Raw genomic sequence first — 19056 nt, 5'->3', positions numbered from 1 at the left:
CACCTTGGATGCGGCTTTGCCAGCCAATGACGTCATCAACAGTTTTGACCAATCATTCAATTCAAAAAAGGTTTTTTTATTAATTGGTGGATAATTGGTAAGGTGGATACCAAGCAATCTGTCTTGAGCTCAGAGTACATCTTCTCGGAAATCCTTTGCACTTGCAGAAGCTCACTTGTGACTTCCTCAGATGCTTATTTTCCACTTCCAATGGTATACAAAACAACAAGATCTGCAAATGGATTCATAGTTGTGTCCACAACACTGAGGATTTTTTCTAAATCTGATGTATCTCTCTTAACTCTTGATGGTTTCAGCTCTTGAGCAGGTTCTTCAAGTTGAGCTTATCCTGCTGTCATCATTCCAACAACAGCATTTCTTGTTGTTCTAAGAATATTCCACTTCTTACATTCACCAAAGTTCTGTGTCATTGATGATATCCCTATCAGTGTTGATGCAGCATCTGCATTTATGGTCTGTTCCAACGTGAGATCAACATCAAATCGACTGAATGCTTTTGATGTTCGTCTGATGCTGAAAGACCCATTTTGCAACTGATCTTTCAAACCAAGGTGAACGTTCTCAATGTTCAGCAGCTTCATTACATACAAGGTCATCCATCTGGCATAGTTGTGGTGACCAGTTGCAAAGAACAGGGGAATTATTTTGTTCAGAGAACAAGTGAACAAATCTAAGTTACTGATCCTCACAGCTCTTGTGAACATTTGATAGTGCTCCACCAATTTACAATACTGCATCCAAAACTGAGCCGTACCACCATGTTTGCCATTCGGAGTATCATCTGTGAATTTCTCATAGGCTGAAAGAAAGTTTATGTATTTTTCATGACCCTCAGTTTCGTTCATCAGGCCAGGTGAATGGTTGTCGAGAAGTAGCTGAAGAAGTTTCATCACAGGAACAATGGATGTGTCAGCTTGAAGGAGGAACATTTCCAGATGCTTTATTCTGAAAGCGACTGCAAGGAGGGGATGAAGTCTCTTTGCTCGATTGTGAAATGTTCTTTTCAAAAGACCATTTAGTGAGCCTAATGCAAGTACGGTACTCTGCTTTACACTAGAATGTGGCCACCACCCGAACTAGAAAGAATGTATCCTAAGCACTTAAAATATTCTAACTTGATATGGAAGGTTCCGTAACATACATATAGTCCGTCAAACATTGGTGATTTATAGGTAATTCAGGCTGTAGCGATACTGCCAGGTAGGTTATCATCTCGTAAAATGCTTAATATAACTAAAACGGTCAGGCTAGTGCAAGTAAGAAGTTTATTTTCGAAATCTACGCAAAATTTCAGTCTAGAAACATTTGTCAAACCTTACTGACCCAGACAGTCAAATAAATCGACCTGGCTCCTGCTCTATTATATTTACGTTTGAAAAGTACAATAGGATATTTTTTTTCTACATAGAACTTTTCGTGTTTGATTCAACATTTTCACTCCATTGAAATATAGCATTTTCTTATCAGAATTTGATGTTACAAATGGCAAAAATATATCAAATTGTTTACGCTTGCTAGTGAATTGGTGTCATGATATTAAATGTAAATTTTGTTCACAAATGTTAAGCAGCCAGCAAAGGTCTGTGGCAGCATTTTGTGAAAGGGGGTGAGGAAGTTATTTGGATTTTTTTTTTAAAGTAAACGTTAGCCCTGATTTTAGGATATAACCAAATTGGCTCATCTGGAGAATGAGTTCCTCTCGTTGGACACTGGGGTTGAAGGTTTATCCTTTTACCACCCTTGGAGTTGCAGTCTTTGGTTGTTGCCATTCCCTTCACAAGCATGAATTACCAGAACTCATCACTAGAAGTTTGGCAACATGAGTCCCAGGGTTGCTTTTGGTAGTTTGAACGTCCAATGGCTTGATGGTTTTCGCAAAGGGTTTCATTAGGTTTCATGACTGCAAAATGGATTTGAGAGCCATTCACCTTTGGCTTGCTCAAAGAATCGAAAACTGACTGTACATCTGGAGTTTGAGTGGGCTACTTCCGTTTATAGTGGGTTGAGCTTTACCCAACTGAAGTCAAGTCATGCTTAGTCTTGAAAGCTGGTTTGTTGGGTTGGATAATGCTGGGAATATCTGTGATTGGTGGTTTTGAAATAAATCTTCGTTTAGGATAAAAACGCATGCAAAATTGTGACATGATCTACCTGTTTGAAAATTAACGCCTTGTAAATGGAACAGTTAATGGAATACATAAATCATTTGATGTTTCAGGTTTTAAAGATGGAAGTCGCTGTTCTGAAGGCTCTCCAGGGGAGAGAGCATGTCTGTAGGTTTGTAGGTTGTGGGAGGAACGAGAAGTTCAACTACGTCGTTATGTCTCTGCTTGTGAGTAATCTCTTATGCCAGGAGTGTATAGTACAATCTTTTTCTCAGGCGGGCCAGATTTGAATATTGTGAAAATTCTCCAGGGCCCACAATCTCTGATAATCTCGTTTTGTACAAAGACATATTGTGTTATATTGGTTATATTGTAGGCTATATTGTGTTATTTATTGTCATTTTTAAAGCAATATGCAAGTTTAAGTATGTTGTTTTATACATATCAGTCATAGGATATAAGTTAGGCTGTATGAGTGTGTAATAGTACCATACATATACGGTAGTAAGTTATTTGCTTTTCCATTATAAATTGAAACATTCTGAAACTTTTTAAAACACAGCTGTGTTAATGTATATAATGAAACTGACCTCTTTATTTCAATACACAGATCAGATTTGGTTCGGGGTTATTTTGGTTCAGAGAGAGTGTAAAATATAACGTAGGTGCCTCAGTGGTAGTCGCTCAGTTTTGATCTTAACCAGTTTTTGTTTAAGTTTCTTTTATTTGAGAAGTTGTTTTTAAACTATTTTTTGTTGGAGTCAAATGTATGGGCATTTCTTGAGCAGCCATGGTAGAGTTCTCCAGCATTGATAGACCAACTGCTCTTGGTGGAGTTAGTGTCGTGCAGTGGTAGAATATGAGGTCTGTTTCTCTGCACCACACTTGCATACCACAGATGCTGATAGAGGCCCCACCTGTGCATCAAGTATTCAAAGTGGCCAACACCCATGCAGAGGCGATTCGGCTGAACCTAGGCAGGTCGGCTGAGTACCATACTGTGTCACACGCTACAGTGGTACCAATGAACAAGGCACCAGCCTTTTTTTTTTCACAAAACTATCCATTATGCCTTGGTTCATGTGAGCTCCTGAAACGAAACGCAGAAAGTGTAGCTACAGTTCAAACAATTTTACTGAGAAGTATTTGAACGCCTACCGGTATTGTGATTGACCTGTTTCACAGTTGATCGGCCACGGCAAACACCTGCTTGCTCGAAGTCTAGTGGTAAGAGTGGGTCAAAGATGGATTTGACAGGTATGGATGAGCTGTGCGAGATATGTATGAGATGCATAGGAGTGAGATATGATGATAGCTTCTCACATCATCCAGGAACTTGTTGGGCTTTGGTACGGTTTTGACATCAGCTTGTATCCAGGTTTTGGGTATTTTTAGGTGGTGCAGGTAGGAGGACAGGAAAGTGTGCAATAAGGATTTCACTGCTTTGGCAGCATGAAGGATGAACTTCGGGCATATATGATCTGGCCTCGGTGCTTTCCTAGCTTTAGGAGATTCAGAGCATGCTGAAATTCTTTGAGGGTGAAGTTTCGAAATATATTTTTTCAGGTGGTGTTGGAATCTTCCACAGTTCAGACACTTCCTTAGCCACTTGGCAAACCGCGCTTTTATCCCTTAAGAGGTATACCCCATTATTCACAAGTTGTGGTGCAATGATATTGGCTGTAATGGGGCGTTCCTCAAGCGGTTGTTTGGATCTGCCAGTTAGCTTGTTAAATCGTAGTTCATGCCTTACCGCTTGAGTGGGTGACAATTTGGACCGTCTTTTTCCATTGCTCAAAGTTCATAATCGAGAATGTCTCCTTACAAGCTAGGAGTGTATAGCTAAACATTAAACAAGCTCAACATTTTTTTGCGAACTTTTGCATTTCTGGAAAGATGTTGCTGTCGGCTTTGGCATTTTGCATTTCAGTGAAGCTCATTTAGCTTTAGCTGCAGGTGATCTAGGGCCTCATTAGGGTTCACGCAAAAAGGAAAGGTGAATCGCATTAGCAATTAATTCTTTTCGATTGCTGCGAAGTCCCAAAAGCAGATGCTAATTTTGCTAGCACAGACTACTGCATAATTTTGCACCAGGGCTGTTGAGTTGGAGTTGTGAAGTCTTATATTTTTGCCCGATTATACAGCTCTGTTAGGGCTATGGAGTCGCAAGAATTTTGGCGTGTCCGGAGTTGGCCCGTTTTTACTTCGATAGTTTTTGTCATGTGTCCTCTCATACTGCCTTTTTATCAGGGCTGTGGAGTTGGGGCGAAAATATACGACTCCTACTCCTCGAATTATAACTGGCTGACTCCAAATTTAGTGTTACTAGATTTTTTATGCAAAGAAATTTATTCTCACACAAGTCAGTTCAATCATATATAGCTAAATATCGATTTCGATCAGCTAGAAGCTAGATCATCTTCAGTTAAGCTTATTCAAATAGAATTGATTCAAATAGAAATTGATTCTATTTGAATCAGCTTAACTGAAGATGATCTAGCTTCTAGCTGATCGAAATCAATTTAGCTATTTATATATGATTGAACTGACTCGTGTGAGAATAAATTTCTTTGCATTGCAAGACATGTAACCAAGTCGTTCATATCAAGCATTGTTGTGGGTTTGACACCTGTCAGAAGATACTTCATTTTCTTGGTAGATTTTTTTATTTATTTAATTTTACTGAAGCTGTGATCGAAATTGAAATGGCGACGTGCACAAAAACTGACAAGAGGGTCATTTCATTATAATTCATCCAGGCCATGGAACCATAACATTTAGAATTGTCTCATTTTTTCACAGTTTAAAATGCTTGAAATTCTGAGTTATTTGGCACAAATTTTGTCAAATTTGGTTGAGCGGTTTTTGTTTTATCGCTATTTTAATGTTTGACCACCAGGTGGCGATTTTTTTAATGAGCAGCATAAAAATGCTCATATCTTGGGACCTAGTTGCTCAATCTTCATAAAATTGGTATCCCCCCATTATCAGGGGTGGGCTTTCCAAAAATGAAAGTTAAAATGAGCTAGGAGTTATACTTTTTGTCATATAAACATTTGTAGTGCTTCGATAGCATGGCCGATTTCGCCATGCGGCCACACATTTTTTTCAAAATTTTTTTGATCATTATTATTAGCATAGATGTTATATTCCAAAAATATCTTTTAAATCACTTACAATTCACAACCTCATAATAAAAATTGTACACAAAAATGCATAATTTTTAAAATAGTCAAAAACATTGGATTTTAATTTTTTTTCATCAGCCAATACTGGGTGGTCCACCCCTCCCCCCCTTACTACGCCACTGTATTTCAAGAAAAGAATAGTAGTATAATACGTTATTACACAAAGTGAAGGAGTCAAGACAAAGATGAAGTAGTTTAATACATCGAAAGGATGTAGTGAGCTTGTCCGATACGTGGGAAATAATTATATCATTTTTCAAACATGTCTCGCTGGTACTGGTAGGACAGTGTGCACAGTACAATTGTGTTACTTTAGTTTGTCAGAAGTTACATTAAAGAACAGCGACAGTCTTAATAGTAAAGTGAGCTATATGCTTTATGCAACAATCTAAGAAATACATAAAAATCTGATTAAGAAAGTACATTGCAAAATAAAGTCTGAGGATATAACTACAATGGTATACACTTCTGCTATCATTTCTGAATTGGAATATATAGGCTTTGTCTGCACTGATCATTGTAAAATTACATACATACATCATTGTAAGATTATTATTGCCAAGAAGTATACGAAACATTAAAGACAGTTTTAAGTGACTTTCTGCAATAAAATACAATTAAAAAGGGTTCAATAAACCTATAGTTTTGCATGCATAACTAGTGCATCCCATTTTGCATTTAACATTATGTGACACTGGACAAAATATGCTCACTGCAGAACCATCACAACATGTGAGGGGCAACAATCGGAATGAATAAAAATGCAATTGAACAAGGGCCGCCATGCATGTAAATGTAGTAGGTTGGTATGACGTCACAAAGATGTTTACGAGTAGTAAAACTTGACCAGAACAATGAATTCTTATGACATAGCTTTATCGTGTCTTCTGGAAGTTACTGGTCATAACAAACCGGCTATAAATAGTGGCGTTGTCGGCTGCATTGCCGAGTGGTGGTGAGAGCCCTGGAACGATGTTCAAAAAGGCACTGGTTCAATAGCGCTCATGAGTATGTGGCTGTGTCTTTGGTAAGACACTTAAAGTCATGCCTATTGCCTAGGGTTGTAAAAATACATTTTGTGTAAAATACATGTAAAATACAAAAAAAATACATCGACGGAAAAATACATGTATTTTTCGTATTAAATTAAAACTTATTAAAAGCTCGCGTCATGCTCCAGCAACAGCGTAATGGCAGGGAGCATCCGCTCGCTACGCAAAGTTTTTGGACTTGTAGGTCAGTGGTTCCCAAACTCATTGTCGCGACCCAAACGAGGATCGCGAGGATGCTTCTGAGGGTCGTGGAATGGTAGGCCTACATAACAACGTATACAAATGAGGACTTTTACACAATCCAACCATTCCACCTGCGGATTTTAGAGCCCTGTATATTCTTTTTTATCAACGTTTAGTGATTGTTCTTAATACCTTACTTGCAATGGCCTTATAGTCTTCTACAGATATTATATATTGTGATGTCACAGGCGATCTAGGTCACAATTAGGCCATTGTTCTATTGCGGACATGTGTAACCGCCCGCCACGTTGTTCTGAGTGGCCCGCGTGGTAGGCTACTCAGCATAATGTTAGTTCACTTACATCAAAGCAAGTTTAAGGTTTAGGGGGTTTATGTAGAGCTTCTTCTTCGTCGTATGAGCTGTTCTTCGGGACTATATGTTTGGGCATGATGTCATCAGCCACTCTACAGTCTCGTCATCCAGGGTCTTCAGTCCAAGCGTTCCATGTGGTGGTTGATGGATTGGGCAGTCATGGACGACATGGTCTACTGTCTGGTCTGTGGCGCCACACTCGCATCCCGGTGAGGGAGCCAGGCCCCATCTGCACATGTCTGAACGAAAGCGACCGACGCCGGTTCGTAGGCGGCCAAGCCGGACCCACGCAAGTCTTGCGAGGGACATTCCCGGAGGGTGGGGATCGACGTCGGGTAGGAAATCATGGAGTCGGGAGGTGTTGTTTTGCCACTCCATGTTCCATGTGTAGTTCGTCCAGTGTGCCGCACTTATTCCAAGATCTTCAACGTTGTTCAGAAGCTGTTGTGCGGCGGGCACAAATGGGCGTCTTGATTTCAGTCGCTGCTGTCCTCCAGGTAGGCGCTGGAGTGCACTGTGGAGGAGGTGGTCGGGGTCCAGTGCGCGACGAGCAAGGGAAATCATGGCTCCTTTACGGCGAAGCTCAGCAGGTTGGATGCCTGCAAGGATGGGAAGGCAGCTGTAGAGCTGAAGCTTTGTGATGTAAGAATGCTGCCTTGCAATTTCGCAATGTGAGGTTAGCACTTAGAAGCTGTATGGAGTTGTACAGTACCTACAAAACTGTACAGTACGTAGCTAGAGATTTGTTGGTGTTAATTGCTAAATAGGTGCTGTTGGATTTGATTTCAGCTTAAGTCTCGTAAGCTACTCGCAAGTAGACATAATTTTCACTGTAAGTAAAAGCATCAAATATTGACTGCTTTTATTGGCATAGTCACTGTACTCATGAGTTTCGAAAAATACGAAAAATACAGAAAAAATATGAAAAATACATGTATTTTACATTTGTATTTTACGCACAACCAAAATACAATATTTTTACAACCCTAGTCATGCCTGAAAGTGGTCATGAAGATTGGCTTCCTTGCCTTCCCGTCCACTTAATCTAAATCTTCAATCACCGGGCGTAAGCCTAGATACGACAAAATAGTGGTGTAATTTATGATAGAGATGATTATTGAGATTATTATTGATGGAGGTTGAAGTTATTGAATACGAGTAGATGAGAGTTGGTGTTATTAGAAGTTGTGATTGAGTTTAGAGTTGTATGAGAAGAACTTGTGAGTAAAGTAAGTTGAAGTTGAATATAAGAGTTACAGATGTTGGAATCTATTGCTGTTCGCAAAACTTTATTTTAATTGTTTGTTGAAATTGCTGAACCATTCGTTAAACTCCTTCAAGAATTTTCATTTATCATCTCACAAGTAGAACTATTCGATCATTTATTTGACTGTATTACTTTGATATCCCAATATACTACTTCATTAATCTTTCAGTATCTTTCCTGGTGAGAGATAGAAAGAATCGTGACATGGTTACAACACAGCTCATCAACGCAGAAATTCTTTGAAAACTGGCTTAAAGACAATGAGTTTCATGTGCAAAAGTGTGTTATGAAACTACTGCGTACAATTCAGAATGTTGCTTAAAAGCCCGGTATTGAAGAATAGCTTCTTAAATCATTTTTGTTCGTAAGACGATGACATAACATCCAACCACCCAAATAAACAGGTTTTGCATCCCTGGTTAAGAACCCCTGCCTTATACTAATACTCAGGGCGCCAGAGTTGCTTACTGTAGCTACTTTATTTTGTCAAAAGTCATAAGTACGGTTTAATGTTGGTGCTTATTCTTTGCATTGACAAGTACATTATGCTATCTAACATATCTTATTAGGGTCGCAATTTAGCCGAACTTCGCCGTAGCCAACCTAGAGGCATGTTTTCCATTAGTACAACACTTCGACTTGGAAAGCAAATTCTGGTTGGAATTAGAAACATTCATAGCGTGGGTTTTTTGCACAGGTAAGTCTATAATTAGTGATACACATTCGGTAATGTCGACAGTGGTCCCATTAAAAGGTTATTGTGCAAACATGCATTTAAACATTTCTTGCGGCACCCTTCGTAATGTGTTTAGCATAAGCAAATGGAATATTTTTATCAAATGCAGTAAACAACTTACCACAAACAAAAAAAGGGAATTTTTAAGAACAAATCAGCATCAACACTTAAAAAGGTTCTAGATAGTGTCTGGATGACAGTAGTCTACTCGACTAAATGCCGCGGTCCAAATAAGGCAAACACAAATTACGCCATATCTAGGCCGCAAACCATGAATGATGCAGACTTTGTTATTTCTTACTTAAATTAATTGGTTTTTTGAATAAGGTGTAACTGACTACTGTTTTGTTTATGAAGCGATGATGAACAAGATTAACTGCTGGAAGCTAGACCTACATTTTGAGTTTGTCAAACTGTTCTAATCATTAAAATTCAGACTTGTCCACACAGGTTGATTAGGATGTACAAAATACGCTTCTTCAGACTCACTTCTTCAAACTATTGTTTCTAACAACTAGGTTTTAAGTTGCATATGATTTCTTAGAATGTATAGCTCTCTTTCCTGTAGCGTAGCATTCAAGAGGCACACGGGGGCACGTGCCTCCCAATCATTTTGATGTTAACAGTATTTTTTTAATTAGGCCTATTGAAAAAAATTTAATGAAATTTGATTTAAAAAAAAAAAATTGTTTCTAAGGTTGGTTTAAAATTTTTCTGATTTATGAAATATCAAAGTGTGGGCGGGGGAGTGTATTGGTGTCACCAGTTAGTAATTCATGTAATTCACAGTACGCAATTCATGCACTTGAAACACTTTTTTTAACTGCAACTTTAGAAAATAACAACTTCAACTTTAAGAAATAGCGAATAGCAATTTCAGCCATTTTCAGAGCCCCATAACTTTTATTGTAATTGTGGTAGAAGACTAAAAATTGCTGTGCTAGTTCATTATAAACTATACTACACAATTCAATAGTAAAAAACAACATCATTCTCTTGATGCATAAGTGTTAGGTGGGTCATCAAAATCCTGTTTTTTTGCTTCGTATGAGTGGTTTTTTCAATTTTCAAATGCTTCTACTACCCAAACCAATCAAAATATTTCTCTAAAACCTAATTATTTGTAACAGTTGGAAACTTTTCTTCTGCCAACTTGAATTTGGGAGTTGTGGTGCCATTAACAGAGATCTTATGGGGGTCTGAAAACCCTATCAGGCAGAAATGGCCCTTTTTTACCCATGTGTTAAGAGCACCAAATGACCGCGTGAGCATTTTATGGTCATGCAGAAATTTATACCAGACACGCATACATTTATTCTTTCATTTCATTAAATAAAAACTTTGATTATTATCAAACTCCTTCACGATAAATTTTATGTCTTTAAAATGTTACATTTTGGTCATTTTTGGCAAATAGTTTCAAGACCGCAATGTAGGTCAGAGAAAATTTAACAATGAGTCAGTTGAGTCACCCATGAAAAAGTACCCACCTGCAATCAATAAGCTATGATGTAGATATAAAATTGTAAGAAAATGATCACGTCGTGTTCAAAAATTAAATTGTTTTGAGTTTGCACTATAATTACGGCATGTAAAATGCATAGCTCAAATCAACTCAGTTGTGTTTGGATTTTATCTACTGTCTAAGAAACTGTAGGAGTAGTATCAGAACATTTTCATAATCTTTTTGGTTAAGTTTGTATTTTTAAGCACTGAATCCGTAGGTTTCTGGTACCGTACACCCACACAACGAATAATATGTTGGAATGGCACCCAACAAGGCATCTATCTTTGGTCTGGCGGCCACATCAAAATGTTGTTTACACGCTTCATGAATTTTATGAAAACATCACCATTAGCATACGCGCCGACTTCCGGGGGGGTGGGGGCAGGGGCGGCGCCCCCCGTAAATTCGTGGTTGAGGGGCAACAAAAATAGCTTTTACAAGTAGTGTTTCAAAGATAAATTACTTTGTGAAAGAGATTTAGATCATTTAAACGGACTGAAAGAATGCCGAAAGCGAAAAACAGCCTACGTTGCTCTTGCCCGCAAAACAGCAGCTGATCGCATGGCGTTTTCTGGAACGTGAATTACTACTGAGATGCGCACCGCACGCACGCTCACAGTCACACACTGATTAATCATCTTCCCATGCGTGAGGAGCAATTTCAAAATCAAAACGCGTGGCAGCGAAAAAGCGAATGCGAGGTTGAATGTTTATTCTCATTTCACGAGTTGTCCAAACGTCCGTTAGATTTTTTGTGACTTCAAACCTGAAATCGATTTTAGCAAACTTTATCGAGTTGAAACTACGACACAACGAACAATTACGTGAATACAGCTTAAAGAAAAAATGCATTTTTCAAAACTGTCATCCGTGTTTTGCTTCAATAAGCACTGTATTGATGTATATATTGTGAAAATATTTACAATCAGTATACACTCATCTATATACACTCCTGCACTACCGTACATACTCGAGTGTAGGTCGATATCGTGTATAAGTCAAACCCCTACTTTTAAGCTGAAAATGATATTTAATTCTCCCGTGTATAGGTCGAATAGCATATTCCCGGTACTACCATTCGATAGTTCATCTAAGTATTGGCATTGACATATGGTGAGGAAATTTCAAAGTAGAGCGTAAAGTAACTTACGCTGCTGGAATAGTCACGTAAAACTAATCACGGTAATATTAAGTAAACCACCTAAATTAAACGAGCTATTTTCAACGAGGTCTTCCCGCTGTAAGATCAATTATGATTCAACAGAACGCATTGTTTTGTTCGCAATGTGTGAGAATTAAATCGAAAACCGATAAAAGAAAAGGTGTTTAATGGTCTTGGTCAGGCCTCAAAATATCCGGCGGTCATGGCGGACATGACCTCCGGAATGACCTCGAATGTCTGCCGAAGCCGGCTCATTGGTCGGTCATAAATGACCGCCGCAAAATTCTTGACAAAAATAGAGCTAATGCAGCAAAAATATATTTTAAATTTGAATTGTAACAATTGTTTGTTTAACGCGAACAAATACGGAGCTGAAGCAATGTAGGGATGTGCCGATTACAGAATTTTTGCCGATGCCGATTCCGATGCCGATTCTTTGGTTAAATGATTAAAGCTGCTTTTAGTTGGCGCTCTACAAGTGATTGCGATTTTGTTACAAGTTGCTGCCTTTGAAATGTCTAAAAGCGTTCACTTTGTCGCCTGCTCTAGACAGCGTGATTTTTTTATGGTAGTTCTTCACTTCTTGCGCGCTACAAAGTGGTGATAGACACGCGTTTTATTTGTTGCGGAAATCAGTGAAAAGAGAAAAATCGCCATTGCTCACAGAGTGCAAAATAAACGTAGCTTAATGCAGTGTGCAAAATATTATCTTGTGCGGTTTGCAGTATTTTTCTCGCAGAATTCAAGAAGGTGCCTGAAACAAGAAGATAAAAAGACTAGAGTGTAAAAGAAAATGAACGCAGCGGTATTGAATATACAAAAACCTTTAAATAAGTAACACACCAGCCTTGCATTCAAAGTGCATCAATAGGCGAAAAAAGAAAAAAATCTTGTGAAGAAATTAGTATTGTTTTCGAACGCAGAGTTGCAGCCAATCTTGTTGCTTAGCAAACACGTGAAGATTACCGGGTAGCTGGTTTTTGTTGAACGCATTAAGCGTAATAGGCCAATACTTGGAAGTTACTTCTCTCTGCTTAGTAAATTAACATTAAGCAACTTTCAGTGACTACGAATTTTACAACGATTAAACAATAATTACAAAGAACATTTCCGCTTTTTAATATTCAAAATTAAAGGCACGTCAATTAAAATGCAATATCATCAACTTTTCTCCAGTTGCTGGAGTAAGTCTGTTCCGTTGAGGCGTAAAAATATTGCCTCCTGTGCTAAAAATTCGTTCGCTTTCGATCGACGATGGTGGTGACGAAAGCAATTTATTTGCAATTTTGCTCAGGAAACATAGTATTGTTTGGTTTCCACCAAATCATTTCTCTTCTTGCTGCGTTAAAAATGTCTGCTTTAAGGTATATTCTACAGATCAAAGAAAACTCCCTAATTTTGCCGAATGCCGACTAGAGCTGGGACAGCATTTGGCTGTAACATAGTCCGTTTCATGGGTTGAACAAACAATCAAGTGATTATTGCGCAAACGAGGTAATCTTTTTTCACGTGTTTACTAAGTGACAAGATTAATTCACTGCAATTCAGCGTCTGAAAAGATATAACTTGCAACTTCGCACGTTGTTTTCCATTGACGCCCTTTGTTTATTTTCTAAAAGCGTTTTGAATCTTTCAGACAGTTGTTCTCATTTTCTTTGCAGTTTATACCCCCTCGCTTTTTCTCTTAACTTGCTTTTAGCGCCTCGCATACTGCAAGCTAATAACTATTACGTAATAATCCATTTCTCCTTTAACTTGTAACCGTTGTGTAATCATTCAACTTTTTTATTTTATACTTTCTCTTTGAACGTTTTTCGTCATTTCAAAGAAAGAAAGTATTTTGATCTCGTGCCTACTAAACAAGAGTTTATAAAATGGCGGACAATCGTCATAATTTAGAGTTTTAGACTACCGCTCTCCGAATGCTAGTTGACGCTCGTCGTCAGCGTATGCTCAAATTCTATGAATGGAGACAAAGGACCAGATGAACTTCAATTCGCTTTTAATTCCAATTCATACACAGCATGAATTTGTTGTATATCCGGATTTCGAGCATTTAGCTCTCTTCAGTACAACTTTTGAATTGCGAATGAACAACACTACAAATGAACTGGTATTTATAGCGAAAAAGGTTCCACGTTGACGGCGATGGCATTGCAAAACAACGTCAATCACTGCCAACGTGGAGCAAACAATTTGGACAGTGGCGAAACGGTTCAACGAACAATGGATAAAGGCCTACGAATAAAATTAACACGTGGAGAAACTTGCGTTAACAATATCGACGTGGAACTTCATTGCGCTAGTTTAACGTCTTTGCGGACCAGTATAAACTGTAATTTAATGAAAAAAATTGAGTTGACTAGTTGACGCTGATGCGGTTGTTCAAAGAAGCCGTTCTTTGATCGGTATTTGTTTGTTTGTTTGTTTATCTTTATCCTGCATTGCGGGAAAGCGGACTTGAGCGCTATGCATCGGTGTACGCCTTCCGACATACACCTGACCCACGCTGCAGCCGACGGCAATGTCTGTTTCCGATTGTCTACTGTACTTATGACTTAAATTTGGTACTACCCATTACTCGAAATCGATCACTGGGTAGAGGCAATTATCGTCAAGTTTCTTGCCCAGAGAAACAACAGCAAGTGCGGGTGGCTGGAGTCGAACATGCAGGCTCTCGACTGCGAGCCCAACGCGCTATCCACTCGGCCACGGCTGCCGATTTCCACGCGCTCGCGCTACTTTTGATTAGGAAACTTTGATAAAGAATCGGAAAGAATCGGCAATTTTTTTTGATGCCGATTCCGATTCTCCAAAAGTTGCCGATACCTGCCGATGCCGATTAATCGGCACATCCTTAAATAATAGTACAGGCAATTGCTTTAAAGATCACATTAAAGTGGCCTGGTTAACGAGCTGATGTCAAAAGTAGCCATTTTTACATCATTTCAATGCATTCCTTGCAATGTTGCCTTGAAATAAAGTTGTCTGAACTTTTCGGCAGGATATATCGTATTCTAATTTTAACAATGCGGATTATTGCGTTACATTGATCGTTTGTTAAAAAGAAACGTCACAGAGAAGCAAGTCTCAGCCGGGTTCCGCACGTGCTAAGGCGAATGTGGCGACCTTATTTCCGCTGATTTCAATTGTGTTTATTGCGTCATTACACGACTGTCATTAACGCACTGATTTATTTGCAAGCAATCTGCTCCAGTATACTTCAGGGTCGGTTGATTACGCCATCAACCATTGCAGAGTTATTCTGTTGCAGAAAATCTTCTACAAACACGACTACACAATACTGTAGTGTGATTTTGCGCAAAATCTACATGCAAAAATATGTCCGGTTGAGATATTAAATGTCCGCTGAAAGGGCCAGTCTGGTAGGACATGCTTGACCGCCGGAAAAAAGTACAAATTTCGAGGCCTGGTCTTGGTCGCAGATATAGTCTGCATTAACCACGTCTCTTACTGCTATTATCACCTAGCCAACCTGACATCATTGTTTTATGCGGCCACTAAGGTTTGACATCGACTTCAACGATCATGGAATGTTATGTAATAAGAACGATTATATCCTACACCCAAAAAAATGATCTTTTGAAACAGCTCTTCCTGCTGTTTTGTTTCGTGAGCTTTGCATATTGCTCAACAAGTGCATAAAGTTAAGAATTGACAAGAAATCATTAAATTTGAAAGTTAAGGTTGAAGCACTGAAAATAAACGTATTCTAAACTTTTATTTCGGCCCACAACATTTCACACTCCGTAATCTACGTCGGCAATGATTTTGCCGCAGCAAAATTGCGTTCATTTTGAAAACTGCCCAGCTGGAGGCAACAGTGTCCCAGGCTGTATAAGTTGAAAGTCTTTTTGAGGTGAAAATCACTTGCGAACATTTGGACCTATACTCGAGTATGATTATACGGTATTTGATAAAACACTATAAAGACTTTCGATAAAAAACAGAAAACACTTCGCCGTTGTTAACGCATTGAAGGTAAGTAATTAGCAAAACGAGCGAAACGAGGTTAATAAAACTGATAGCGGGTTTCCACTCTGCTTGAGATAATGATTTTTTGCGTTTTATTTCGATAACTTCACTGTCTTGATCGTTGTTATTCACTCGCGCGAAAAGGAAATGAATCGGCTTGTTTTTCAACTGTTCTAATTATGAGCTAACAATATCAAAATTTTTACGACCAGGCGTACTGCATGCGTGAAACTAATTGTTTCAAGCAGCCGTTCTAATGAATTCGGCTTGCAATCTAAGTGTCAATATACAGAAGACACTAAGCTTATTTAATCAAAGACTATTTAAATTGAGTAAAATAGCGTTATGGTTATGACATCATCACCTTTCTCGCCCCCTAAGTTTTTTTTAAAAGTTGGCGCCTATGACCATTAGAGTGCTTCAAAAAAATACAATTTTCTAGGAATCTTCCTCCACAAGGCTTAAAATGTGCCATTTTCCCATAGAAGTGCCCTTGCAAAAAATTAGACTGATTGGAGGTCGTTTGAAGGTCAATCAGATTTTCACTTTTTTACCACAGGATACTTTTAATCTCGCATGACTAAAGGCCTGCGAGATGACATGATGGCATTTTATGCTAATGCCATCCAGGAGGACACTACCTGAGAAGATTATTCTAAACTTCTCAAACTGTGCCACATATTTCTGGGTGGTGCACTGCCTGGCCCTGAAGTGTCACACACTTCCGTGCACCTGGTGCAATGCACAATGCAAGGTAGATGGCAAAGGTCATCTACTCCCTGAAGATATTTCTGTTCCGGGACCAGTTTGAACTAACCACTAGAGAGATCACTGGTTTATCCCAGTTTTGTCTTTTTGTGGCTCTTGTTTATGCACGATACTGGTACGAGACTCCATTAGCTGCAAGAGTTCCCAACAACGACTTGAAACTTCTCGATCTCCTTCACCACTACCCAATATGTCATATCAAGAAAGCACATCTGAAAGCTCTTCATCGTCACTTGTGGTATTTTTCTGAGCATCTTGCTCTGTTAACGCTGTTTGATGATCATGTTGATGACAGAACCAAAACAGCAATGGTGACAAATTTGGCACGGCCACCACATCTAAAAATTCTAAAGCGGCTGGACGGGAAAAAAAAATGGACGGGACAGGATTCGACCATCAATCTCCAATAGAGTCATTTATTACAAGTCGGTCACTAAAGTTATTTGATCTGCTGTGCACAAATGGTAACAAAGAAGCAGGAGCAATCCTTGCCAAACCCCCCCCCCAGTCTCTGGGCATCAGACCCTGTTAGTGTCAGTCTCCTGAAAGTGATTAATGACACAGCCGAGCGAGGAATTGCACTAATTCAGTCTTATTTAGCTCTAACCAAAGATGAGACTCAGAAACAGTACCTACTGCACTACTGCAGTTAGTAAGCACCCACAGGAAAAGGTTTCCGGTGTCAACCAAAGCAACCCTCAATCTCAACAAATCCAGAAATGAGACTGTGAAGAAAACAGTGGCCGAATGTCATGTCTGATTTAACACCACAGTCCTTGACGCTACGTTGTATTTTAATTCATTTATTGTGGTATTAATGTCTTTTTGTGATAAAACAAAAATTGTATTATGTTTAAAGTTATTTAACTTATGAAAAGGATTGATGTGATGACTGATGAAACTACTGCCGGTTTCGAGTGAATATTTTTCAATAATAATGGTACAGGCCAAATTCCCGATAGTTTAGTATGGAAATAAGATTTTTGCTGTCAAAGGTAATTGCCACAGTTCTATACAACTTAAATGATTTCGAAAGCTTTTGCCATCCAGTATCGTAAATCTTACTTATTGCACCTTCATTGCAGTTAAAAACTTGTTTACGAAAAATTCTCGTATTTTACATTCTCATTTAACTTGCTTGGATTAAATGAGAATGTTGATAAGTTGGCGAAAGCGAATGGAGTGAGATGGAATGGGCAATGGGCATGTTTTGAGAAGAGCGCTGGAGTTGCAAGTAGAGGGTCGTAAAAAACAAGGATGACCCAAGAAAACGTGGAGGAAAGCAGCAAGGTGGGCTTGACAAGAGAGGACAACAGGACATGTTGGACAGATTGATGTGGAGACTGGGTGTCAAGGCGATTGCGGCACTTTGAGGTGAATCCGGTCACCCTCGGTAACGAGGACATCACCGGATTAAAACTGGACTACTTGTAGAATGCGTATTTGAACTGCGAGAGGAGCTTTTAGTTTTCCTGCAAGCGCACAATGCTGACTTGGCTTCACTAGTAGCCGATGAAATTTGGCTTGGGAAACTTGCATACCTGGCAAGCATTTTTAACCTTTTAAACCAGTGGTTCCCAACCTTTTTGACTTTGCGGCACCCTATCAAAGAGATAAATAGTTTGCGGCACCCTGGCTAAACTGGATCAATTTTATGAGGTTTCTGTATTAAAAATAACTGTATGAAATAACACAGAATGAGTTGTACAGCGTAGCGCTTGTAAATAAATCTATTTATTCAAAAGTCAGTGTGAAATTTGGGTTTGACTTCTTGCACAAAGTCCCTTAGTATCTGAATGAGACGACTTCTTTGTTCTTCATTTCAGAGAAATGTGAAAGCATGTTAAAGTTTCCGTTCTCCACTTTTAAGGACCACATTTGCAGTTTTTCTTTCAGTGTTTTCGTTTTTTCGGTTGAAGTTAAGAGAGTTTCATTTTTTCCTTTCACGTTATTTAAATGGTCGAAGATATCTACTAAATACACTAATTTGGAGACCCAATTGTGCGCCGTGAAGCGCATAATAAAATCATGAAACCGGGCAATAATGATGCGTTTTAAACGTTTTTATAGAAAGAACAGCAAAGAGTCAAAATCTCTCACCCTGTTTTTCCTGGGCGAGAAAACAAAGGCTTACTGCGGATTAATTATTTACTTATCGCCAGCGACTTCTCCACTAAGTGACTCTCCAGAAAGGAGCCGGGAATAACTGCGAGACGCGAAACTTAATACACACTGAAACTCGATTAGAAATAAATCAATTCCGCACTTATCGGGTTAAAGTTAAAATAAAGAATGGGCCGCACTATTACAATATCTCGCGGCACCCTTAAGCATTGCAATTGGCACCCTGGTTGGGAACCACTGTTCTAAACCAATTGAACTTGTCACTTCAGGGAAGAGATGCGAACATTTTACTTACTCAAAATAAAATAACAGCATTCATAAAGAAATTCAACATATGAAAAACAAGGATAAATGATAATGTTATGGATATGTTTCCTGTTCTGTGTGACTAAATTACCAACAAACCCATAATTAATAAAGAGTGGATTTTCTTTGACTTTACACAACATTTGAAATTACTTTCTGCACATTTCAAGAAGTACTTTTTAAAAGAGACATATGAGAATTTTGTTAATTAATTAATATTCAATTTACATGAATTAATTAACATTGTAACCCTAAATATTAATGTTAA

General features: G+C 38.7%; 1 protein-coding gene across 6 annotated transcripts in view; it reads left to right on the top strand.

The window, feature by feature from the left end:
• The window catches only part of LOC145766947 (uncharacterized), a 147440-nt gene that overhangs the window by 73061 nt on the left and 55323 nt on the right, over positions 1-19056 (top strand). For 5 of the 6 annotated variants that reach the window (XM_082578661.1, XM_082578665.1, XM_082578662.1 and 2 more), the window contains 2 exons: positions 2240-2353; positions 8759-8886. In XM_082578661.1, the coding sequence (XP_082434787.1) occupies positions 2240-2353; positions 8759-8886 (242 nt within the window). The remainder of the gene's footprint in view (positions 1-2239; positions 2354-8758; positions 8887-19056) is intronic. The other variant, XM_082578664.1, reaches the window with a different exon arrangement.

This window comes from Aplidium turbinatum, chromosome 3 (genome assembly GCF_918807975.1).
Source record: "Aplidium turbinatum chromosome 3, kaAplTurb1.1, whole genome shotgun sequence".
In the NCBI taxonomy this organism is placed as follows: domain Eukaryota; kingdom Metazoa; phylum Chordata; class Ascidiacea; order Aplousobranchia; family Polyclinidae; genus Aplidium; species Aplidium turbinatum.
The sequence above is the reverse complement of the archived record's forward strand: the minus strand, read 5'-3'. Positions and strand labels throughout refer to the sequence as shown.